A 26,427-nucleotide genomic window follows, 5' to 3' on the forward strand; every position below is an offset into this window, starting at 1 on the left:
GAAGACCAAAACACTCAATTAGCAACATTACCACTCATATTCCTGAAGAACATAACTCTCACAATTAGCAACATTACCACTCATATCCTGAAGACAAAAAAAACTACAATTAACAGCATTACCACTCAAATTTCCTGAAGACCATAACAATACAATTAGCAGTATTACCACTCATATTCCTGAAGAACATAACACTACAATTAGCAACATTACCACTCATATTCCTGAAGACAAAAACACTACAATTAACTAGCGTTACCAGCTCACCACTCAAATTTCTGAAGACCATAACAATACAATTAGCAGTATTACCACTCATATTCCTGAAGAACATAACACTACAATTAGCAACATTACCACCCCTGCTCCTGAAGACCACAACATTACAATTAGCAACATAACCAGCCCTAGTCCTGGGGACCATAACATAACAATTAGCAACGTAAGCACCCATATTCCTGGAGACCATAACAATACAATTAGCAACACAGCTAACCCTATTACCCCTAAAAATCCTCCCCAGACCAGTAGCACGACAGTCTTCCGTAAAACCTCTCCATTAACAACTACCTCGGGCCAATCTAACCCCCCAGTTGCCCCTACTGAGAGAGCAACAAGCAGGCATCAGGCTGCCACGGGCCAAACGACCAGTCATAAGAACACAGAGAATACGGAGGCGACACATAAGACCACAGAGAATGCTGCAGCTGTAGTTGCTGTGGGCGGAGAGGGAGTCCCAGAATGGGGGATCACTCTATTGATACTGGCTGCCCTGACCTTGTTAATCTTCCTTATTCTCCTAATACTGCTGGTGAGTACAAAAACAAACAGACACACAGATGCACACTGTTTATCCTTAAATGCATTGTAGACCTCCAATTTCTCAGAAACAGCCACAACCCTGCTATAACAGTTACAGTATGTCATGCTAAGGATGCCATTTTAAAAGTACTATGATTCTTGTCTTTTCTTGACCTTCAGCTAGTGTGGTTGTGCTGTAGGCAGAGATATGGAAGTTTCAGCCCATATAACCAGATCAACCACGGGGCAGACATCCTAATGTACTCCACACACAGCCGCTTCGAAGTGCCCAACGGCAAGCCTAATGTAAGTCCTATGTCTTGGCAGAGAGGCCAGATAGACACAGACTCAGAGTCTGCATTCAGCAGGTTGGCTATGGTTACTAAGACTGGCCGCTCTGCCTCAGTGTTAGATAGATGTCTCTTTGTGCCCTTCTGGTTTTGACCAGGGAAACCTGAGGCGTGGGAAACACTAGCCTTCCCCTCTACCCTCTCAGCCGAACTACCCCTGTAGCTTCCAGAGAGGGTTCCAAGCCATGTTCCTCCCCCCAAGCCACCTATTTTCATTGATGCACCAAGTTGCTTATCTTCGAAATCAAACCCCCACATACAGTGGGGCAAAAAAGTATTTAGTCAGCCACCAATTGTGCAAGTTCTCCCACTTAAAAAGATGAGAGAGGCCTGTAATTTTCATCATAGGTACACTTCAACTATGACAGACAAAATGAGAAAAGAAAATCCAGAAAATCACATTGTAGGATTTTTAATGAATTTATTTGCAAATTATGGTGGAAAATAAGTATTTGGTCACCTACAAACAAGCAAGATTTCTGTCTCTCACAGACCTGTAACTTCTTCTTTAAGAGGCTCCTCTGTCCTCCACTCGTTACCTGTATTAATGGCACCTGTTTGAACTTGTTACCAGTATAAAAGACACCTGTCCACAACCTCAAACAGTCACACTCCAAACTCCACTATGGCCAAGACCAAAGAGCTGTCAAAGGACACCAGAAACAAAATTGTAGACCTGCACCAGGCTGGGAAGAGTAATCTGTAATAGGTAAGCAGCTTGGTTTGAAGAAATCAACTGTGGGAGCAATTATTAGGAAATGGAAGACATACAAGACCACTGATTATCTCCCTCGATCGGGGCTCCACGCAAGATCTCACCCCGTGGGGTCAAAATGATCACAAGAACGGTGAGCAAAAATCCCAGAACCACATGGGGGGACCTAGTGAATGACCTGCAGAGAGCTGGGACCAAAGTAACAAAGCCTACAATCAGTAACCAATACGCCGCCAGGGACTCAAATCCTGCAGTGCCAGACGTGTCCCCCTGCTTAAGCCAGTACATGTCCAGGCCCATCTGAAGTTTGCTAGAGAGCATTTGGATGATCCAGAAAAGATTGGGAGAATTTCATATGGTCAGATGAAACCAAAATATAACTTTGGAGGACAAAGAATGCTGAGTTGCATCCAAAGAACACCATACCTACCGTGAAGCATGGGGTGGAAACATCATGCTTTGGAGCTGTTTTTCTGCAAAGGGACCAGGACGACTGATCCGTGTAAAGGACAGAATGAATGGGGCCATGTATCGTGAGATTTTGATGAAACCTCCTTCCATCAGCAAGGGCATTGAAGATGAAACGTGGCTGGGTCTTTCAGCATGACAATGATCCCAAACACACCGCCCGGGCAACAAAGGAGTGGCTTCGTAAGAAGCATTTCAAGGTCCTGGAGTGGCCTAGCCAGTCTCCAGATTCTCAACCCATAGAAAATCTTTGGAGGGAGTTGAAAGCCCGTGTTGCCCAGCAACAGCCCCAAAACATCACTGCTCTAGAGGAGATCTGCATGGAGGAATGGCCAAAATACCAGCAACAGTGTGTGAAAACCTTGTGAAGACTTACAGAAAACGTTTGACCTCTGTCCATTGCCAACAAAGGGTATATAACAAAGTATTGAGATAAACTTTTGTTATTGACCAAATACTTATTTTCCACCATAATTTGCAAATAAATTCATTACAAATCCTACAATGTGATTTTCTGGATTTTTCTTTCTCATTTTGTCTGTCATAGTTGAAGTGTACCTATGATGAGAATTACAGGCCTCTCTCATATTTTTAAGTGAGAGAACTTGCACAATTGGTGGCTGACTAAATACTTTTTTGCCCCACTGTAAGCAGATGTTCTTGGTAGACCAGACAACCAATTAAACACAATCATCTGTGAGCTGTGACTTTATAGCTTTAATCTTGCCTTGGGTACGTATGAGGGATGATACCAGAGTTATCATCCAAGGACCTTCCTGTATGGGGCATGTTACTCATCAATATCACTTTGAATGACTGGCAACACCATGATTTGACTGAACAAAGGTAGTGTTTATTGTGGACATAAAAAATATATATGCTCGATTGAGCTTTGAAAGGGATGCTAAATACAAATGCCATGGGATCTACCAACGTCAGGGAGAGTGAGATCTCTCCCTTAACACCAAACAAAAAGACAATTGACTGTACTAATGAGACTTGCATGTTCATCACACTGCAGTGCACACCTCAAGCACACACACACACACATGAGAGGTTGTGAAGTGAGGAGGGAATCTACTCAGGTTTTTTCTAGCGTTGATATGTATGCATCATAGATATTTGTTTAGTTTTGGAAATGTACAGTTTGAGTTAACTTACACATTGCTTATATTCAATCTACTGTATCAGGATATTGTTGCGTATATGTGTTTATGCACTTCGTATAATTGTGTTACATTTACGTAGATATATTTTTTAATTATGTGTTGCTGCTAGCAGTGGTTTGAACATGTTTGTTATGTTGTTTTGTAAAGGGGACAGTGGAAGACATTGGAGGACTATTTGTTCACAGCCTCCAACTCTCCTTGATCAATTTATTGAGCATGGTCGTTCCGTACTAGTCTGCCAACATTTGCTCCAAGACTGACTAGCATATACTGAGAAGAGTGCCCCCTCTGTCACCTGTCTCTATGGCAACAGAGCAGCAGACAGACACATTGTAATCCACAACCACTCTGTTCTCTTTACATGACCTTCTCCTCCCAAAGCCCCTTTAATTGATGAATCACCGGTTTGATTTATTGTTGCAATTAAGCCGAGTGGATGTCTTTCAGGCTTTGTTAACTAAGGCTTTAGAACAGACGGACATCTGCAAGATAAGCTAACATTGCAGTTCTATACAACAGGTCAAAAACAGACTGCAAAATTCAGTTTTGCCTGTAAATTATTTTGTGTGCAGTATTATCTTTAGACTGTTTTACACCTTTGATGAGATGATACTTTCTCTGATACAGGACGAAATGGGGGGACCATCGAAAAACCGAACAGGGATGTATGTGGTGAACGAGTACTGACACACAGGTACAGTAGGTGACACACTTTCTGTATGCTTATGTACTTCAGTTGTACTATCAGGTAGACAACAGAGGAAGTGTAGTTTCATGTTTTCAATTCCAGGAGACAATCTCCCCTGAATGCTTTCTTTCCTTCCATACATCAGGGATGGGGTTCAATGAGAGGTTTGAATAGGTAGACTACTGATTATTGTAGATATAGGTGTGTAGAGATGTGTCAACATACATATTGATTAAACACATTGAAATAACTTCCTAAGAAAACACATCACTCATGTAATGTTGAAGATACTGTATATATTTAATTGAAGTAATTTACTGTTTTTACGATTGGTTGTTTTTGTTGTCCCTTCCCTACTTCTCTTTCCTCCAGAAGCTCCAGTCAATTGGGTAAGAAGACCATCTGAAATGGCCTTATGAAATAATATGCATGGGAGCAATGACAATTCTGTACAAATGGTCCAATTATCTCTGAAATATCTGAATGAAGATCATGGCGTTGGCTTACTGATTGTAATTTCAACCTGTATTTATTCAAATCAAATCACATTTATTTATGAAGCCCTTTTTACATCAGCTGATGTCACAAAGTGCTATACAGAAACCCAGCCTAAAACCCCAAACAGCAAGCAATGCAGATGTCCTAATGTTATTTTATTCCTAATGTTTTTACCAGTGGAGGCTGCTGAGGGGAGGACAGCTCATAATAATAGCCGGAATGGAGTCAATGGAATTATTATTCTATTATTCTGTACGTAAATCCGAGGCACTCCATTTAGTATATGTTACTCATCCCCGACCAACCTCCCTACTTTAGTTTCTGTTTAAAGTAACCAGGCCATTGAAAGGTATCATATGTCTTGACGTGCTCCGAAATACATAAATTATGTTTCTAATGGCTCTGAGGCCAGGCTGGCCATTTTGGCTTCCTTGTGGTAATGGGTTGAGTTATATTTTCAGTCTTTACTGAAGGCAAGCTTAACCTTTGTAAAAAAAGAAAGCTGATCCTAGATCAGTAAATGGGGTCAAAATATGTATCCTGCAATTAACATTTAAGAAGAATGAGTAAGGGTGCCCCTAAGGACAATACCCTATCAGGTACAGTTAACAAGAAGTTAATTGTTTTCAAAGACTGTAAATCAAACCTTTTTACTTGGGCTGAGAGATCCAGATCTAATTCCATACCGCTGGATAAGACATGTTTTGAGATAGGAAACTAGCATGCCAAGAAGTTAACTATTCCACAAAACCAACCCAGTGAGTAAAACACCAATGTTATGTATATTTGACAATCTGATTAAATAAATCCACCATTATTAATAAAATCTGTGAGATGTAACTATCTGTAAACATTTGAAGTCACCGTGCATTGGAGCTTTAAACTTTGCATGAAAAAAATCAAAATCATTTTGGGATTAAATATTGTAAATAATAAATCAAGTTTGTTAGATTGTTATGGGCAGAAGTGGTTTGGATGCATTCATGGTTTGTAAAAGAGTTGGATGATTCTGTTCATCAGGAGAACTGAAGCTAGGGCAGAACAGACATGCCTCTGTTTGTATCTAAGCCTGCCCTCATCCCCTGGCTTTTCTTTCTTTTATTCTTTGTGTGAAAGGAACAAGTAAATAGATATCTAGATAACGTGCTTTACAGTTAGGCTGGGTGTGGCGGTGTGATAAAGAATACGGTACTGTATTAAATTACGAAATTAGTCAGACTCCATAAAATTTAGATTTACTCAAACTTTGTCCATTATATGCAAGTCAGCGTGTATTAAAAAGGCAACACCTCTTTCTGCTATTTTGGCCAATGGGCTAGGTTTAACATAAAAAGTTGACATATGGGTGTCCTGGTAACAGATACATAACATTCATGATAATCAGCTACCAAGTGACATTGAGAATTGAAGACTTACATTTTTCAAGGTGTGCAGTACAAACCGCATTCTTATCCAAAATGCATGAGGTGTATGTCCCTTCCTCTCCATATCCCCTAACTGTATATATGTATTAGATATGTCTTTCTACAGTTGCATTGTATATTTTTCCAGGGAAACGTCACAGTGGTTGCTGTTACTAATACTGTCCAGCAGGAAGATCAATCAATCAGAGAGAAACTTTCAACCAAAACAAATAAGATCACAAAATCAGACAAGTGACACACTATGACGATAAGACAAATCTAGAAAATATAACATACAGTAATATCATGACATCACCAATACAGACAATACACTGGCAAGGAAATGTGGCATCAAGACTTGATTATACCTTGAATGCCCTGCCACATACTTGCCCACTGGAATGCCCAGTGCCCACTGCTATTGGCACAGAGGGTGTGGTGCTCCTAATACTGACAACAGGTCCGATTACCTCTGCATGGTAAAAGCCAGGACAGTTCGGGAAAAATGGCATAGTTCAGGATCTGATGAAGATTATGCTCCCAACTCTTTCCATCTGAATGTTATTCCTAGTGACATTAAAATGTAATGACTTATGATGAATTGGAGAAAACAAAAAACCTTCCAATTTTTTTTACTGTGGATTCTGACTGGTTGATGTTGTGAATTGTGTCCCTAATTTAACGCACCAATTGTAGTCACTTAGTTAATTAGTTACTGTAGAAAACTGTTATAAAACTTCTTTACATTTCATTACTACACCCCACCCCATACCCCTCCACCATTTAACATTCAAGACTTCGCTTTGAAATTGGTCAATTTGCGTTCAAATGATCAACCATGAGACTGCAACGCAGTAAAAGTAGCTGTTAAATCCTACATAAACAGCTGACACACCAAGGCTGCTTCACAAAGGCAGCCCAATTTTGATTATTTTTTCCACTAATTGGTCTTTGGAACAATCAGATCAGCTCTGAAAAATATCTGATGTGATTGGTCAAAGACCAATTGGTAGGAAAAATATCAGAATTGGGCTGTATGTCTAAATGCAGCCAAAGAACAAAGTAAGCATATTTCCCAGTAGCTTATCCATGGGTGAGGTTGCCATGATGTACAGTATATTAATCTGGGTGTGGGTGAAAAGAGGTTTCGTTATATGACACACACACCTTGCACTTATGACATATAAAAATGTAGTCTTTAAATGCTAATTATTGAATCACTGCAAACAATATTGGATATCTTCAGTTGAAAGTACAATACCATATTTATGTGTTTATCTTTACAATGAAGACCTAACCTAACTAACTTGAGCCATAACTTCTGTCTGAGTATAGAAAAAAATAAAATAAAACATTGTAAATATGCTGGTTGAGGAAAATAATTACATTTAGAAAAATCTAAATATTTTTATACATTTTTATTTAACCAGGCGAGTCAGTTAAGAACACATTATTATTTACAAGTCAAGATAATTATGTAAACTTAAATCAGAATTCTGATTGTTTTGCGCTTGTTTCCAAATGTGAAATCACTGTGTAGGCTATGCATTGCCATCTTGTGGCTTGAAGGCGCAAATGGAATATAATGATCATAAAAGCATCTGCAGTATAAATCCACTTTGTTCATAACATTTCATCACTAACAACAACACCCTTGCAATAAAAACTGTTCTTACGCACAACATTGATAGCTCATGCAAAGCCCTCAAACAGCCATATAAGACTTGTAGGTGTTGCTGTAGATATTAAAGGGATAGTTCACCCAAAGTTCATTATTGGTTAATACATACAAGATTTTTTGAAAGATGATAGTTCACTTTAGGTGACCTTCACCGGTTAAGGCAAACTCCTTGAAGTGATGTCATCCTCCAGGAAGTCACTTCATCACAGGGCTAGACATCCAGGTTTAGTGAAGACAGTTAACACCGGGTACCCTGTCCCTCGAGGTTCTTAAGCCAGAGTACCAGGGCGTATTTGGTACCAGTGCTAACCCGCTCCACATCCTCTCCACTATTCGGGGCCCGGTTACACAAAACAGACAATGGTAAAACTGACTCACTGAGCACACCTTCCGGAGAGACCTCCGATACACTGGAGAACCAACGCCACAGAAACAAAATGGCAACATTGTTAAGAGGAAACCAATGAAATAATTAATGTCAGAGGAAATTAGCCCAGTAAAACTTTTTTTCACAAATACTTATCAATGGTACACTATATAATCTATTTTTTCTGTTTATGTTTTGAGTGCATTACTTTGTGGATGTGATGTACCTTATGGTTGGAGCCAGGCCCTCCAACGGTGTCACAGAACCCTCCTCTCCGTCCACGGCGGACACGATGGCCTTGACCAGCGAGGCGTCCACCCACAGACAGCCACTGACCTCAGCAGGCTCGGGGTGCAGAGAGGCCTAGAACAAAGATAGTCTTTAGTGAGTCAGAGGCCTTCTCTTTGATTTGGCTTTGTGTGCCTTTAATGATAACACCAGAAAGGAATATGGACAGGCAGACAGATAGACAGACATACAGGACAGTGAGGCAGATACCTGGAGCTGCTGGTGTGTGAGGGAGGTGTTTAGGAGCATGTAAGTGACCACATGGTGCCTCTGTGGCATCCCTCTGCTCAGCATGGGTGGGAAAACTGACTGTGAAGAGAAACAGAACATGAGCAAACAGGACTGTCAGACAAATCAGAATGTATCAAATGTCTGTGGAATTGTGGCCAGTAGATTTTTTCTAATGCATTTACATATTATTATTATTTAACAAACTATTCCCTGGACCTAGAAATGTGATGTGTAGTGGCAGTGATTTCCCACCTCCCAGAGCCCCAGCAGCTGAGCTGAGACGTCTCCAGGGTCCAGCTTCAGTCCTGTCTCCTCCCTCAGCTCCCTCAGCCCTGCGTCCAGGAGCTGACAAACAAGAGAGATATGAGGCAAACACACACACCAAGCTTGATTGAAGGGAATTGACCCCAGAGACCATGAGGGTGTTGAAACCACAGGCAAAGACACTTATGGGGAATAATCAATTTTATCTTCCACTGTTTAATAGCTATAGCAACTAGAAACGTTACCCTCTCATCCAGTTCCACATGGCCACCTGAAAAAATGAAAACAAATCACCCTTTCAATATCAGGAAACAACACTAAAGTTAATTGGGTTACCCAAAGTGTCGTTCTATGGAATGCTATTTCATTTTAAAAGGTTACTTCCGCAGAAAGATGCCATACCTGGTGGAACCCACACATTGGGGAAAATGCGGAGACTGGACGCCCGTCGAGTTAACAACACCTTCTGATTGGCTGACTGCAGAAGAATAGCAACCCCCACGTCCACTCCGCGGCTCTGAACATCCAATGGGATTGCAGCTGCCTCTGCGACAGACAGATACTTGAAGGGGCAAAAGGTTGCCCTCTGAGAAAAAACAAATATCAACCAAATAAACTCAAACATTTTCCATTACACTTTTTTCAGTCAACCAACAATTATTTATATGGGATGTGGCCACAACTGACAAAACAATTAAACCAATAATTTTATTAAATTGAATGTATTCCGTTGAGCCATTACCTTTAGAGGAATTCCTCTCCCCTTCTCGCAGTCACACAGTATAAAGCGATTGTTCTCCAAAGAACACTTCACCTCCACCTCATCATCAAGAGTCTCTGTAAAATGACCTGTTATGCTCTAACAGAAAATGAAGTGGTAAAAAAAGACGTTTTTTTTAACTGTTGCATAATTCACCTCATATAACAACCTTCGAAGAATCGGCAACTACAAGAATAAAGGCTAACCATTTATCTAAATGACTTGATTTCAATGTATTTTGGAGGGGAAAGTACTGGGCCTGGTATGGGTCCATTCAGTCATTGTTTTTTGGTTATCAATATAAAAATCCTGATTATGGATGGCAATCTTTGGCCCATAGATTAAGGAAATATACACTATATATACAAAAGTATGTGGACGCCCCTTCAAATTAGTGGATTCGGCTATTTCAGCCGCACCTGTTGCTGACAGGTGTATAAAATCGAGCACACAGTAATTTAATCTCCATAGATAAACATTGTCAGTAGAATGGCCTTACTGAAGAGCTCAGTAAGTCACCGTCATAGGACGCCACCTTTCCAACAACTCAATTCGTCAAATTTCTGCCCTGCTAGAGCTGCCCCGGGCAACTCTACAGTGGCAAGAAAAAGTATGTGAACCTTTTGGAATTACCTGGATTTCTTGTCTATATTGAATAGATCATTTAAACATTCAGTGTAGGTTGGAAAAAGTATGTGAACCCCTAGGCTAATGACTTCTACAAAAGCTAACTGGAGTCATCAATGAGACAAGATTGGAGATGTTGGTTAGAACTGCCTTGTCCTATAAAAAAACAACATTTGAGTTTGCTATTCACAAGAAGCATTGCCTGATGTGAACCATGCCTTGACCAAAAGAGATGTTAGAATACCTACGATTAAGAATTGTTGACTTGCATAAAGCTGGAAAGGGTTACAAAAGTATCTCTAAAAGCCTTGATGTTCATCAGTCCACAGTAAGACAAATTTTCTATAAATTGAGAAAGTTCAGCACTGTTGCTAATTTCCCTAGGAGTGGCAATCCTGCAAAGATGACTGCAAAAGCACAGCGCAGAATGCTCAATGAGGTTTATGAAGAATCCTAGTGTCAGCTAAAGACTTACAGAAATCTCTGGAACATGCTAACATCTCTGACAAGTCTACGATATGTAAAACACTAAACAAGAATGGTGTTCATGGGAGGGCACCACAGAAGAAGCCACTGCTGTCCCCAAAAAACACTGCTGCAAGTCTGAAGTTTGCAAAAGTGCAACTGGCAAAATATTCTGTGGATAGATGAAACTACAGTTGCGTTGTTTGGAAGGAACACACAACACTATGTGTGGAGGAAAAAAGGCACAGCCAACCAACATCAAAACCCTCCACCAAAAAGTATGGTGGAGGGAGCATCATGGTTTGGGGCTGCTTTGCTGCCTCAGGGCCTGGACAGCTTGCCATCACTGACGGAAAGATTAATTCAGAAGTTTATCAAGACATTTTGCAGGAGAATGTTAGGCTATRTGTCTGTCAATTGAAGCTCAACAGAAGTCGGGTGATGCAACAGGACAACGACCCAAAACACAGAAGTAAATCAACAGAATGGCTTCAACAGAAGAAAATACGCCTTCTGGAGTGGCCCAGTCAGAGTCCTGACCTCAACCCGATTGAGATGCTGTGGCATGACCTCAAGAGAGCAGTTCACACCAGACATCCCAAGAATATTGCTTAACTAAAACAGTTTGGTAAAAAGGAATGGTCCAAAATTCCTCATGACCGTTGTGCAGGTCTGATCCGCAACTACAAAAAATGTTTGGTTGAGGTTATTGGAGAGTCAACCAGTTATTGAATCCAAGGTTTCACATACTTTTTCTACCCTGCACTGTGAGTGTTTACACTGTGTGTTCAATAAAGACATGAAAACATATCATTGTTTGTGTGTTATTAGTTTAAGCAGAGTGTCTATTGTTGTGACCTAGATGAAGATCAGATCAAATCTTATGACCAATTTATGCAGAAATCCAGGTATTTCCAAAGGGTTCACATACTTTTTCTTGCCACTGTAAGTGCTGTTATTGTGAAGTGGAAACGTCTAGGAGCAACAACGCGAAGTGGTAGGCCACACAAGCTCATAGAACGGGACTGCCGAGTGCCGAAGCACGTAAAAAATTGTCTGTCCTAAGTTGCAAGACTCAGTACCTAGTTCCAAACTGCCTCTGGAAGCAAAGTCAGAACTGTTCGCCGGGAGCTTTATGAAATGGGTTTCCATGGCCGAGCAGCCGCACATAAGCCTAAAATCACCAAGCGTCGGCTGGAGTGGTGTAAAGCTTGCCACCATTTGACTCGGGAGCAGTGGAAATCCATTCTCTGGAGTGATGAATCACGCTTCACCATCTGGCAGTCCGACAGACGAATCTGGGTTTGGAGGATGCCAGAAGAACGCTACCTGCCCCAAAGCATAGTGCCAACTATAAAGTTTGGAGGAGGAATAATGGTCTGTGGCTGTTTTTCATGGTTTGGGCTAGGCCCCTTAGTTCCAGTGAATGGAAATCTTAACGCTACAGCATACAATGACATTCCAGATGACTCTGTGCCTCCAACTTTGTGGCAACAGTTTGGGGAAGACCCTTTCCTGTTTCCGCATGACAATGCTCCCGTGTATAAAGGGAGGTCCATACAAGTGTCGAACAGCTTTGGGATGAATTGGAACGCCGACTGCGAGCCCAACATCAGTGCCCGACCTCACTAATGCTTGTGGCTAAATAGAAGCAAGTCCCTGCAGCAATGTTCCAACAGCTAGTGGAAAGCCTTCCTAGAAGAGTGGAGGCTGTTATTGCAGAGGGAGGGAGAAGAGGGGGCACAAACTCCATAGTAATGCCCATGATTTTGCAATTAGATGTTTGATGTGAAGTTGTCCACATACTTTTGGTCATGTAGTGTATATGTACAGTATTATTGTTTTATTTTGTATTTAACCTTTTCATTTGGGTGACCTACCCCTTTAAAATGGTATTACAGTAAAACCAAACACTACCATAGCACCTCGTTTTGATAAATTCCACGTGACATTGGCATTTGGCTAGTGTTGAAGTGACAACAAAGCAAAAACATAGCACATGCACAACTGACCTGTACAAAACGGGCACATTGCGGTGCAACATTATTCTTCGACAGATGAACCAGAATTTTCGTGACTTTTTCCATGGTTGTCAATTATTCTCCTTATTGATAGATACAGTAGTTTAATGCAGCTGGCAGTTGGCTAGCCTGATTTACAAAACAATTTGTCAAATAATCCTGCGAGCGATAACAAATCAGATTTCTGATAGCAATATAAGAATGGCAATGCACGTTAGCTAGCTAGCTAATATTACCACATTACACATTTGTTCAAATGAGTAGCGCAATTGACATCCCACTGCAGTTCACTGAAGTATTGACAATCAAGTTAACTCTATAGCTAGCCGTTATTCTGATCAATTCCCAAGCTGTATTAGCTAACTATCTATCCAGTGGGCTCCTGCCTTGTTAACTAGGTGGACGGTTCATGCAACAAAATTGTTTCCTGCCCACTGATCTTCTTAGCTTCTATGGCTGGCTGTCATGTCCAAGGAATATAAACACAAATGTACACGTAGCTAGCTACCTACATTCATTGGCTACATCGAAATCACATGTGGCTCTTCTTCTTCGTTGGTTTATATATGGCGGTTCGCAACCAACTTTAATGTTCTTTACCGCAACAAACTGGACTGGAGTGTGGACCAGAGAAAAGGAAAGTCTAAAAACTCTAAATCCTACCCACTATTCTCATCTCCTGAAAATTCCACCCCCAAAACATATTTTTGTATTTTTTTCCTTAGTCCATTGCTGATATCAAAATGTGTTGCATGTCATCAATAAGGTTTTAAAGATATACAGTATAACTTTCACAATACAGAAATACAGCTGATATGATGCATTATGAATCATATGATGGAAAAGACAACATCATGTGATGCAAAATGCATCATACCTTCTGTATTTCTGTATTTTGAAAGAATGCTGACAATGTAAAAAAAAAAGATTAATGAAACCTATACCGAAAGATAGGTTTTGGGTGTAGTTTTCCTTTAAGGAAACTAACATAATTAAATACTGAAGATTTTCTCAGCTATTAACTTAAGCTTGACCCTTCTATACCATTGTAGCTCAGTTGGTAGAGCATGGTGCTTGTAATGCCATGGTTGTGGGTTTGATTCTCTGGACCACCCATACATAAAATGTATGCACAAATGACAAAGTTGCTTTAGATAAAAGCATCTGCTAAATGACATATATTATATATTTGCCCTTAAATCTGATAACAATCCCTCCCATTGTGCTGGCACTGAAATAACACGTTTCCCACTGTCTCCATCTTCTCCTGACAGTGATCACACCCAGTCAGATGTTTTGTACTGTTGAGCTTTGTGTGTCCCAGAGCCTTGTGATTCGACGTTCCTCCCTTCTCTCTCGACCTGAGGACCTCCCTGCCCTCACATTGTCCTGGATCTTACACAGGAGTCTTCCCTTTCCATCCATATTCCACAATTCTTGTCATTTGTTTTGAATGTCATTCTCAAGTCTTAGCAGTCAAGTCCCAAATCAAGACAGGCAAGTCCGAGTCAAGTCTCAAGTCCTAAAATTTGAGTTTCGAGTCCTAAACAAGTCATAATGTGCTGTTCACCAAATGTAATACCATTTCATATTTTTAACAAGAGTAATAGTTAGTATATTACATTTAAGCAAATCATGAATGCTTTTAAAAAATATATATATTTATTATTTTCCAAACAAACTTTATTTCAATGGAAATACATGGGTAGCCATGTATTTCGATCGACTATCGAGGATCGCTAGTGGGGCGCAATCGGGCGATGTAAGCTTGTACACAATCGCCCAACCTTAACACGCACACGCACACGCACACACACACACTCTCTCTCTGTGTGTGTGGTTACAGTAGGCTAACATATGTCAATGGTTTTCAGAACAGCAGTAACATCAGGCAGGATTTAGGCTACCAACTGCCTAGCCAGTTGTAGCTCAATCTTGGGTGCAATGATCACGTTCCCGCACTGACTGACTGTGTGGAGGCTTATTGATTTAATGCTACGTTAAGTTATATATAGCTGTCGGCTATATTCGCCACGACTTATCGTTCTTTGTGCAGCTTCAAATGTCGAACAAAGTTGGAAGTTGTTGCGCCTCCGTCTGTAATTTTCTTCCCACATGTTTTGCAAGTTGGAATCTGTTTTTTGTTGACTACAGCGTAGTCTTTATATCCGACCATAATAATTTGGGGTATCATCTTTCCAAAGGCTCCGTCTGAATTCACCCACCAATGTTCCTCTGCACTGCCACGCACAACTTTTTCTCAGCTGGCACAATTTGATTGGCTGCTGTCCGATTCAAATTGTTATCCGTTAAATGAGTTGATGCGCTGCACACTTTTTTTAATAGCATCATTTTATATATTTGGGCTTGGGGAGGGTATCAAGTTAGTTTGAGTCAAAAGGCTCAAGTCCAAGTTAAGTCACGAGTCATTAGTGTTAAAGTCAAAGTCAAGTTGCAAGTCATCATATTTGTGAATCGAGTCTGACTCGAGTCCAAGTCATGTGACTCAAGTCCATACCTCTGGTTTTCTCAACTGAGAACTTGAAGCCCCACCTGTGGGACTACTGTTCAACTTCTCTGATCCTTCTTGAACTCTCCTGACTTTATGGGGAATATTTCTCCCTCTCTTCCAGTGCCCTGTCGTCCGCATACAAAGACCTCCCAATATCTGTTCTCCCTGAGAGAATACATAATCAATTATAATGGAGAACAACAAAAAACGAATCACACTTCCTTGGGGGGGTAGCATTATCTACCTCATAACTTTCTGACACTGAGCTCCCCATCTACCAAACACGTGGCACTGTGGCAGAGATCTGTATATAATGACGAGATGCTCATATCTCCGCCCTAACAATGGGAGTCGTTGTCCCAAAGGCAGGAAGGCAGGCGACAAGTTTATGTCAAAAATTAACCAATAGAAACGCGTTGGCCTTATTTTGGACAGATTTTGTCGAGAGTGAAACCTCTAGCTTCCCCTCTTCCTCTATGACTGTGGTTGCACCCATGTGCCGCCCCATTCAGTGTAGTATTGATCCAGTAGGTGGCACCAAAGACCAATATTATTTTGAAGATGCTTCAGTAAAATAAAACTGCCTAAAATAACAATTTTGAAAAACACAACTAAACAGTTCAAATCTACTGATACCAATAATGTAAGGTATATCTATGTAAGATCTAATGTATTGGAGAATGAGATGGATTTTATTTTATTTATGTTTTAGCTCCCGAGAGGCGCAGCGGTCTAAGTCACTACAGTCCCTGGTTCGAATCCAGGCTGTATCACATCCGGCCGTAATTGGCCCAGCGCCGTCCGGGTTTGGCAGGGGTAGGCCGTCATTGTAAATAATAATTCGTTCATAACGGACTTGCCTTGTTAAATAAAGGTTAAATAAAAATGATGCATTCATCATGTAAACAGCGCAGTTTTAGCATAATGTTTCTCAATCCACCATATCCGCCTATGTCGCACTTCCGCATCTGCCATGAAAAGTGACAGAGCTAGCTAGAGAAGTGTTTGTCAGATGAGACATCCCGAAAATCGGTCTTCTCACAAAACCATATGTAGCGTCCGATTAAAAAAAAAAAGTATGACCCCTCTATGGAAAGATAAGACTCTCACGATGATATTCTCCGTTTTGTTCTATGACCCCCATAATCTTACTGCCGATCTGCCACCTTTTGTCTGTAGTGTACGAACTGTTTGGGCTACACACTAATATGACCCCTCTGTGGAAAGGTGAGACTCACAAACGCGTACATGTGTTATTTTGCTTTAGGGGACTCACAAGACTCGTCTGAAGGTCGCCAGTACCAGTTTTAAAAAATTATGTAAGTATATATGGACACTGTTTAGTGCCAAAAATAATGAGTTAAATACATGTACAAATAAATACAAATAATAATATAAAATAAATGTTCCTGATATTTGTTATAGCTCTCAGATATAGGACAGACAGTTAAGAACAAACTTCCTTTAGATTTTCTGGGGGGGCCTATCTGTTGTTCCATGTAGTGAATTTGTTATTCAATGCATTTGTATGGGCCAAATTAAATTTTTCATTAAATATTTTTTAAATATATTTTTGGGGATTCTTCAAGGGGTCTTAAAATTCAAAATCAAATAGCTAAATGATCCTTGGTATGACCTTCATAAAATAATTTTACATAGCTTAGTAGAAATCCAGAGCTATTTAACTTAATGTACTAGGTAAGACAACCGCATATCACAATCATTGTAAGTTAAACTTTCCTCAACGAAGCAGCTTTCATCAGAATCAGTACTAGTAAGAAAACACAAGTACAAGTGTTTTAGTGCAAGAAAGGCAAGCATAACAGTAAGGTATTTGTTTTTTCCCTTTTTTTTCTTGCCACTAGGCCAAAGATTTGCCCTTTATCATCATGTCGGACTGTTTCATGGCAGTCACCACTGTAGTGACTTCACTCTGAGTGCCAGGGGAGCACAGGGGGGTTCTGCAGTGCTGCTGGGAACACACAGAGGGGTGTCAGTCTCTTCCTGAGGGACCTGAGCAGGGAGGAGAGGGACATATATAATCTTAGTGAATCTAGTCACCTAATCAGAAAGTGACAAAAAGGCTGCGTTTAGACAGGCAGCCCAATTCTGATATTTTTTACACTAATTGTTCTTTTGACCAATCACATCAGATCTTTTTCAGAGCTGATCTGATTGGTCAAAAGACCAATTAGTGAAAAAAATCTAAATTGGGTTGGTTGTGAGATGGTTCTTACCTCTGGGCCGTCGGTACCCGTGGTGCACAGCCCATACGTAATAACCATCACACTGATCAGCATCTCCAGCACCAAGAAACCAATCAGAATGCTCAGCATGCCATTAATCAGGAGCTTCACAGGAAGGAAGCCATGCAGAGACACAACAGAGGAGACATTTACACACCACACCAGCGTCATGGTCATGTTATCAGATGCAGCAACACAGAGCCAATCTACATCTGGCCTTTGCTTGAATTCAGTGGTATTAAAGAAAATACCTACCACCGTGTCTCAGTAGAAATTGGAGTAGGGGTGATCCTCTTTGCAGGGGTATTTGACCAGTTTGTATGGTGTATGCTTGGACATACAGTGCATTCGGAAAGTTCCTGGGGCCCAGTGTTCCTCCAAAGGCATCTGTTGTGACAACTGCAAGGTGGGCAAGCCTCTCTCCCTCTGTCTCCTTCACTGGAACCTTACTGACACACTCATTCAACCCCATCACTGAACACACTACTGAACACCTACATTTAAATCAGCTCAGGTCGTTAATATCATATTTATTATAATCATATATGTTATAACTCTGATTATAATTTAAATGTAATGAAATATTTTATGTTGTTCTTGTCTAGTACTGTTCTGTATTTTGTCATGTATTTGTATGTTTTATGTGGACACCAGGAAGAGTAGCTGCTGAATGTGCAATAGCTAATAGTGATCCAAATAAACTAAACTGTTACATGATCTATCACAAGAAGCTGAACAAAGGTCTAAATCATAAACCCCTTTACTGATCTACTGTCTATTTTCTCTGTCTGACCAGCTGCGTTCAGGTGGATGGATGTGTCGGCAGCCCCTGGGGGAGTGTGACCTCCCAGAGCACTGCACCGGTACCTCTCCCTACTGCCCCCCCAACGTGTTCCTGCAGAACGGCGAGCCCTGCGAGGAAGGCTCCTCCTACTGCTACAGCGGTGTCTGCGCCAGCRTCAACACACAGTGCCAGATGTTGTGGGGACCTAGTGAGTTACACTATTGGTCAAATGTTCTGGACCCGATAACCATTATGATTGATACCACTGTGGGGAGCTAGTGGCTAGTTATTTGGACTTGTTTCAGTACTTTGACCAAGTACTGTAGAACCTCGAGATCTGAACCCCAGAGTTCTGGACTGACTGGTCAGCGGAACTGGAACTTTTTAAAAGCAACAGAGAATACTTCCCTGGACAAAAGAGTCCTATATACTGCAAGCCCAAAACCCGCCATGGTGAATATCGCAGTCATTACATTCAGTGAGACATTTTACTTCACCTGTGGAAACAGAGGTGACATACTCTTAAAGAAAACACAAATATATTTCCCTTGGTTGACTAATTGACTAAGGGGTTGAGTGATCTTGAACCCAGAATCAAATCGACTACTTGATTACACAAGGTATAAGGGGTTGACAGCGGTTGGTTGAGTTAACAGTTGTTGAACTAGACACCACCCTAGGTGCCAGCCTCTGAACGCCATCTAAACAGCTTTCTCAGAAGTACTGTATGTGGGGTTAATGCCAGCATATACAAGAGTAATTCCACTAAGGAGGACCTACAGGATACATAACATCCTGAACTTTAGAGACAGATCACATACACAATGTGTGGAAGTATCGTTGAACAATGCAAGTGGCATGAATACAAATAGCACAGTTCCAATTTCTTTTTAGTTTAACCTAAAAGACAACTGATCAATATATAGCTGACCCATCCTCCAACAATCAACATGACAAAGACATCTCTTGTAAAGAACCTGTTCAGCTGAAAAAGATTCCCAGCCATGGAGAACGTTAGCAGCCCAATGATCATCTCAAACACCTTAGAAGTGTGTAGAGTGAGAAAGAGACATAAAATAAATGTATGAACCGATTACACATTTATAAGCTACAGGCAGTGCATCATGAACGTGACAGAACAGCTACTAATATAGGCATATATAGTACAAAACCACATTCATTCATACCTTCCATCCCTAGTATCCTAACTGTTCTATAAACATCTATGAAGGAACTGAGTGCTCACCCCAGAGTCTAGGGGTTTCCACTGGAATAACTAGACAGCTGTTCCTCTGAGAGGATATTGGAGGGAGGGCATGGCATTCCTTCAAGTTGTAGCAAATTGAACCAAGGCTTGCTCACTCAGTGTTGGGAGGGGTGAAACAAAAAATCTTACCATAGTTAATAGGTGACTACTTAGCTAAGTATATAGGTTACTTAGATTTAAATTAACAGTCCATGCATGACAACATTTTGGTTGTCGTTGGCATGTTACTCCTTCATAGTCTTTACAGGATACTTCAAAGGGTGTGATTGTGAATGTTACTGATTCAGCAAGCAGTCATTTGATTTGTCTTTGTATTAGTTAGCTACTCATAAGGAAAACAAAAATCATCTCTAATTGAGTAATGTGCTGCTATATTGATTTACTCTCAAGCCATATTTTATAATAATGATACAATTTCAGATCACTTACCTTTGCCTTCTGTTAAAATGAATGGGATAAGCAGTTTTTCTTCTTCCAGTAACACACCCAGAGAAGGGTAGTGGTTTGTAGAATGCACTGCCTATCCTGACTGCACATCACTGGAGAAACAATGGGCAAATTTGTTTTGTGTGGCCCGGTTCCCCAGGTGAGCAGGTTTTGCTCATTTTCAACCATTCCATTGGTCCTAAAGACAAATCTCCATCCACCAGGGCACCGGGCCATGCAAAACAAACTCGCCCAATGCAAGACCACTAATCGACTCCTCCTACTGATCTGTTGGGGGTGAGGCTATTAAATCAGGGATGGATGAAATTGCCCTCATGTCATGAATTATATTTAGCCTACAGAGCCCCGGCTATTAGTAGAGCGCCACTCAACAACATGCATTCTCAGTTGCACTTCAAGTCAATAACGCAAAAGATGAATGGGTGATTTGAGTGCATGTGATGTCAGGTTGGCATTTCACCTCCAGAAAAGCATTAAACAGTTGGAACCAGATGGAAATAAGGTTACAGTGATCTGTGTAAACTTCTACCAATGTAGACACTATAACACTTGAAGAGGAAATATTCAATTTATTGAATGACAGAATGATACACTGTCAGAAATCAAGATATTAACTCTACAGTAATATGAAATAGCAAAGAGAATAACAGTCCTACTTGATATATTAGGAATCACTAAAGAGCAATACATTCATCAGGACAGAACCATCACCAGGACACGACTGTTCACATTGATGACCAAAACAATCAGACACGTTCGCAATGTGTCACACTTCCTAATGATAATCTTCATGCACAGTTTAGGTAAGCAATTGTGAAATAACGAATTCAAACAAGAGAAACACATGAGTACATAGGGTGTACTACAATGCAATATGTGTTGTAAGAAGTAAGGTGAGGTGTATGGCATGGTTCTGCCTCATGGAGAGTATGGTGGAGCCGGGGTGTCAGAGTCTTCAACACTGCCCAGTAAGGCCACGTCACTGTCGCTCAGGGAGGCCTGGCCGGCTCCGGTGGGGTCAGTACCAGTCTCTGCCACCACCTAGGCCGTAGGAGGGCAACAACCCAGCAGCAGGACCGCTACCTCCGCCTTTGTGCAAGGAGGAGCACTGCCAGAGCCCTGCAAAATGACCTCCAGCAGGCCACAAATGTGCATGTGTCTGCTCAAACGGTCAGAAACAGACTCCATGAGGGTGGTATGAGGGCCCGACGTCCACAGGTGGGGGTTGTGCTTACAGCCCAACACCGTGCAGGACGTTTGGCATTTGCCAGAGAACACCAAGATTGGCAAATTCGCCACTGGCGCACTGTGCTCTTCACAGATGAAAGCAGGTTCACACCTGTCTCTTATACACATCTAGATGTGTATAAGAGACAGGTCTGGAGACGCCGTGGAGAACGTTCTGCTGCCTGCAACATCCTCCAGCATGACCGGTTTGGCGGTGGGTCAGTCATGGTGTGGGGTGGCATTTCTTTGTGGGGCCGCACAGCCCTCCATGTGCTCGCCAGAGGTAGCCTGACTGCCATTAGGTACCGAGATGAGATCCTCAGACCCCTTGTGAGACCATATGCTGACACATGCACATTTGTGGCCTGCTGGAGGTCATTTTGCAGGGCTCTGGCAGTGCTCCTCCTTGCACAAAGGCGGAGGTAGCGGTCCTGCTGCTGGGTTGTTGCCCTCCTACGGCCTCCTCCACGTCTCCTGATGTACTGGCCTGTCTCCTGGTAGCGCCTCCATGCTCTGGACACTACGCTGACAGACACAGCAAACCTTCTTGCCACAGCTCGCATTGATGTGCCATCCTGGATGAGCTGCACTACCTGAGCCACTTGTGTGGGTTGTAGACTCCGTCTCATGCTACCACTAGAGTGAAAGCACCGCCAGCATTCAAAAGTGACCAAAACATCAGCCAGGAAGCATAGGAACTGAGAAGTGGTCTGTGGTCACCACCTGCAGAACCACTCCTTTATTGGGGGTGTCTTGCTAATTGCCTATAATTTCCACTTTTTGTCTATTCCATTTGCACAACAGCATGTGAAATTTATTGTCAATCAGTGTTGCTTCCTAAGTGGACAGTTTGATTTCACAGAAGTGTGATTGACTTGGAGTTACATTGTGTTGTTTAAGTGTTCCCTTTATTTTTTTGAGCAGTGTATTTGATACCATTCCACTTATTCTGCTCCAGCCATTACTACGAGCCGTCCTCCCCACTTAAGGTGCCACCAACCTCATGTGTTTGGAAGGTTACTGAGTTCCCTGAAGTTAGCATAAGAAATAAATACAGCAAAATTACATGAACCAGGTCACTTCCATAAATACTTACATATATTGTCCTAACCATGCTTGTGCATTCCTTTATCCTGTTCTGGTTGGAATCGGAAGTATAGTTGTCGTCAGTTTCGGTGCAGAAACCATCTTCATGTTTTACAGTCAGCAGCATGCAAATATAGGCAACCCCAGCCAGAGCCACAAGAACACTGACAACATTCACAGCCAGAGTCCCTTTAATCTGACAGGGTGGGAAATGGAGAGGAGGGGAAACTGAACAACTATTGCGTGACAATGTTAGTTTGTTTTGTTTAAAATATATGGACATAGGAAATCCATTAACTGTTCCAATTGGTTAGATTTTTGGTTTGTGTGTTTTGGTCTAGAAAAATATCTCCTGTTTTACTTCCTAATAGCAAAGATTTAATTTCTGATATACATCTCAACTTATACATCTAATAAAGTAAACTTGAAGTGCACACTGCTATTAACCCCAATCACAGTGAATGACTTACCAGACTCAAACGTGTTCCTTTCCGGGCAGCCACAGTGAGAGATCCAGAGAGGACAAACTGGAGAGAGTGAGCAACACAGGAGAGAAAGACACTTTAGACCATTGACATATGAAGCTAAGGTGATGCTGACCAATCAACTGCCACATCCAATGTCAACTACTGTAGAGGCCTACACTTTATAGATAAACACAAGTTCTGCTGCGGTCTCCTGTGGGTGTGGGATGCGCTTTGGTCATGAGTGCTGATCTGAAGTCAGTTATCCTGCTTGTTCACCTACCTTTCTAGGTTACAATAGGACTACTGTAAGATAGATGACAGCAGATTCACTCTGAGGAAACATCTAAAAGTGCATGTGTCCGTGTAGCATTTAGTGTGTTGGATATTACTTGCCTCCTTGGGACCCAGAACTTACAGCAACTCCCATGAAGAGCGGGAACTGGTCATACAGGAWAGGGGTGAGAAGAGCAGACAGGCTCACCACCATGCACACCAATCCAAGGACGATCTGCACAATCTGAGACAGTCATTCGGGGAACATTGAGTAACAATAGTGGAAATGGTAACTAATAGTGGTTAACAGTTTAGCCTAGATGTTTTCTTCTAAATCAAATTGCCCTCAAAGGATGTTAAATATAGATCTCTACAATAGCACAGCCAATGATTGAATCCAATGGCAAATGGATGGAATGAGCACTAAAAACAAAGGACAGTAATATTATGTTCTCACCCCAAGAGATTGTGTCTGAACCTGCAGGAACACCCTTGTCATCTCTGACACTTTAGTGGTAGGCAGTGGCACAGCGGGGGGCGCACTCTGGATTTGGGGAGTGACATTCAGAAGTGGCACTGAAGCCTTGCCACTCTCCACCAAGGGGAACACTTGTGTCACTACCACAACTCCATTTGCAGTTGTGATAGAGGTGGACATGGTTGATGATCCTGATTTGGGTGGTTGACGACAACAAACACCTGAGAAGAAAACAAACTACACACTGAAAGCTTGATACTTTAATACAGCTGCAGACATTGTGTTAGTGTTTATTATGGCATTACAGATAGCCTAAGTCTTCTTTAGGTTGTCCTTGGTTTAGAAATACAATTTCAAATGAACAAAAACAGCGGTAACTAGCACAGAATGGGCCTTTCTTATGTCCCGCAAAGTAGATTTGATCTCAGTTAGACTAACATCATTGAAAGTTTAAACAAATCAATACAATATTGACAACATTCAATGATTACAATATATATGATAGCCTTTTTTCAAGCCACATTTGAGTTGCACTTGTAAATCTGTGTTTTGTATTTCAATGGAAATTGAAAGTAAAACTATGGAAGCTTGCAAATGATTACATTTATTAGGCCTACTGCTGTTAACCACAAATCGCTTATTCAACATTAATTTAGACAACATTTGTAACAATTCAAATCGGACAATTTACCACTTGTCCACTTTTTCCAGGTCGGGAACAGCTAATGTACAAACACGGAAATACAAGGATATAATCTAGGATACTTCTTCAACGTTTACAGATCCCTGTTGCGTCTGCTATTTTCATTTATAACGCGTTCAACAATTGGAAACTCGGAAATATCCGACTTCAGTCCGTTCATGACAACTGGGACTTCGAGGGATAACACTTTTGAACTGTCATCGGAATTCAAAGTTGGAAGCTGGAGTATCTTTCAAGAGCTGCAACTTTCCGACCTGAAGATCACTGACATGATTTGACTTAGTTTTTTCCGAGTTCCCAGTTGTCTTGAAAGCACCAATATCACAGTTTATCAACTCAGAGACGCAACATCGCGAAACTTCTGGGAACGCTTGCTAAACAGACCAGGCTGCATTCCAAACACTTAACAGACACACCCTCTCCCCTCAGCCCCCAAATTAAGTTGACACTTCTGATAACGTCTGACGAGTTTACACTTGCAGGGCAAGGGGTGAGGGAGGACATCATTCATTTTAAATGGACATTCGGGCAAGGGCGCATAAGGCGAGGGTAAGTGGATGAGGGTGTGTCTTATGAGTTTGAAACGCAGCCCAGGCCAGGGTTTGAGAAGTCAAAGAGAGAAGTGAAAAAGTATTTCTTAGTTAATTTTCTCGAAATCTAAAGGCACAATCTATATTCGAGCCCATGTCTTAAGTAATTGAACATGTTATTACTCCAACCGCATTCAAAACAACTGGGAACTCGGAAATTTCCGACTTCAGTGCGTTCAAAATAACTAGGAACTTGAAAAACAAAACAAAAACAGCCCCGACTGGGAAAAATCGTTTTGAATGGTCATCCAACTCGGAAACTCAGGCCTCTTTCAGGAGCTGCTACTTTCCGACCATAAAATCACTGACATCATGATTTTACATCGTATTTTTCTGAGTAACCAGGAAAATACATCGCCATGTCATCGCCTACAAGTGTGATTTCGCAGTTTCTGCCCATCTTCATGTACTGGCTTTGTCCCCATTGAAAAAAAAAAAAAAGATTTAACCTAATTGTTTGTCTAAATCGTATCTTTGGGACATCCCAACTCTGTCACCATTTATTTAACTCATTTAACTGGGCAAGTCAGTTAAGAACAAATTCTTATTTACAATGACAGCCTACCGGGGAACGGTGGGTTAACTGCCTTGTTCAGGGGCAGAACAACCGATTTTTACCTTGTCAGCTCCGGGATTCGATCCAGCAACCTTTCAGTTACTGGCCCAACGCTATAACCACTAGGCTACCTGCCATTCCCCAGGTAATTTACTAGAAAACTCACCTACCTCCTCAAAGTTCTGTTAATTGTGTAAGTCTAAATCGTATCCTTGGGACATCCCAACTCTGTCACCATTTTTTTGTTGTTGATTTAACTAGGCAAGTCAGTTAAGAACAAATTCTTATTTACAATGACAGCCGACACCGGCCAACCCCGGACGACGTTGGGCCAATTGTGCACCGCCCTATTGGACTCCCAATCACAGCCGGTTGTGATACAGCCTGGAATCAAACCAGGGTGTCTGTAGTGACGCCTCTAGCACTGAGATGCAGTGCCTTAGACTGCTGCGCCACTCGGGAGCCCCAACGGTTAAGATAAGGGTTAGTTAAGAGTATGGTTTAGGGTAGGGACGTCCCAAGGATCCCGGATAAAAGTAACCAATTATTAACCTGTCAAAGGTGCATAAAGATGGAGGAATTCAGATATGACATTGTTTTAGCACTACCAGAGAAGAAGAGGTGAAGCGAGAGGGTCCACTCCATTCAACATCTGTCGACGTGGGAATACAGCAATAACCACAAACCGCTTGCCTTTCCGCCTTTGGAACGACTTGTTAGGGCAGAGACAAGACGATCTCATCATTATTTACAGTATCTCTGGCACTACCCATTGGCCGTGTTCGAGAAAATCAAAACTGCAAAGCATCATTGGTAAATTGTGTCGGACTGATCTACAAATAATGAGTTGTTATTTATGATGCAATGTGATTTGTAGATCAGTCAGTCAGGTAGTCAGTCACCTGTAGTCATTTTTGATGCTCTCGAACACAGCCACAGAGTTGTTAACTACAGCACAAGACATCATTCAATCTGCAGTTGAAGTTGGAAGTTTA

General features: G+C 41.5%; 3 protein-coding genes and 1 long non-coding RNA gene across 4 annotated transcripts in view; 1 reads left to right on the forward strand and 3 right to left on the reverse strand.

The window, feature by feature from the left end:
* Positions 1 to 26,427, reverse strand: part of LOC111965006 (DNA-directed RNA polymerase III subunit RPC7-like) — a 737,315-nt gene that overhangs the window by 160,731 nt on the left and 550,157 nt on the right. The window lies entirely within an intron of this gene.
* LOC111965014 (uncharacterized) lies at positions 325 to 5,661 on the forward strand. The gene is made up of 4 exons (XR_002877461.2): positions 325 to 811; positions 982 to 1,107; positions 4,131 to 4,197; positions 4,564 to 5,661. It is a non-coding gene; the product is annotated as an uncharacterized lncRNA (long non-coding RNA).
* LOC111965005 (nucleoside diphosphate-linked moiety X motif 17) lies at positions 7,496 to 13,298 on the reverse strand. Its single transcript, XM_023988941.2, has 8 exons — positions 12,788 to 13,298; positions 9,666 to 9,782; positions 9,326 to 9,509; positions 9,169 to 9,194; positions 8,912 to 9,004; positions 8,639 to 8,737; positions 8,367 to 8,503; positions 7,496 to 8,183 (listed from the first exon to the last, which is right to left on the reverse strand). Exons 1-8 carry the CDS (start codon positions 12,860 to 12,862, stop codon positions 8,012 to 8,014), a joined length of 903 nt encoding a protein of 300 aa, XP_023844709.1. The 5' UTR covers positions 12,863 to 13,298; the 3' UTR covers positions 7,496 to 8,011.
* LOC111965007 (membrane-spanning 4-domains subfamily A member 8-like) lies at positions 21,435 to 24,655 on the reverse strand. Its single transcript, XM_023988946.2, has 4 exons — positions 23,563 to 24,655; positions 23,248 to 23,349; positions 22,836 to 22,892; positions 21,435 to 22,561 (listed from the first exon to the last, which is right to left on the reverse strand). The coding sequence occupies exons 1-4, from the start codon at positions 23,761 to 23,763 to the stop codon at positions 22,244 to 22,246; spliced, it is 678 nt and encodes a 225-aa protein (XP_023844714.1). The 5' UTR covers positions 23,764 to 24,655; the 3' UTR covers positions 21,435 to 22,243.

The sequence above is a fragment of the Salvelinus sp. IW2-2015 genome, linkage group LG6.1 (assembly GCF_002910315.2).
Source record: "Salvelinus sp. IW2-2015 linkage group LG6.1, ASM291031v2, whole genome shotgun sequence".
Classification (NCBI taxonomy): Eukaryota; Metazoa; Chordata; class Actinopteri; order Salmoniformes; family Salmonidae; genus Salvelinus; species Salvelinus sp. IW2-2015.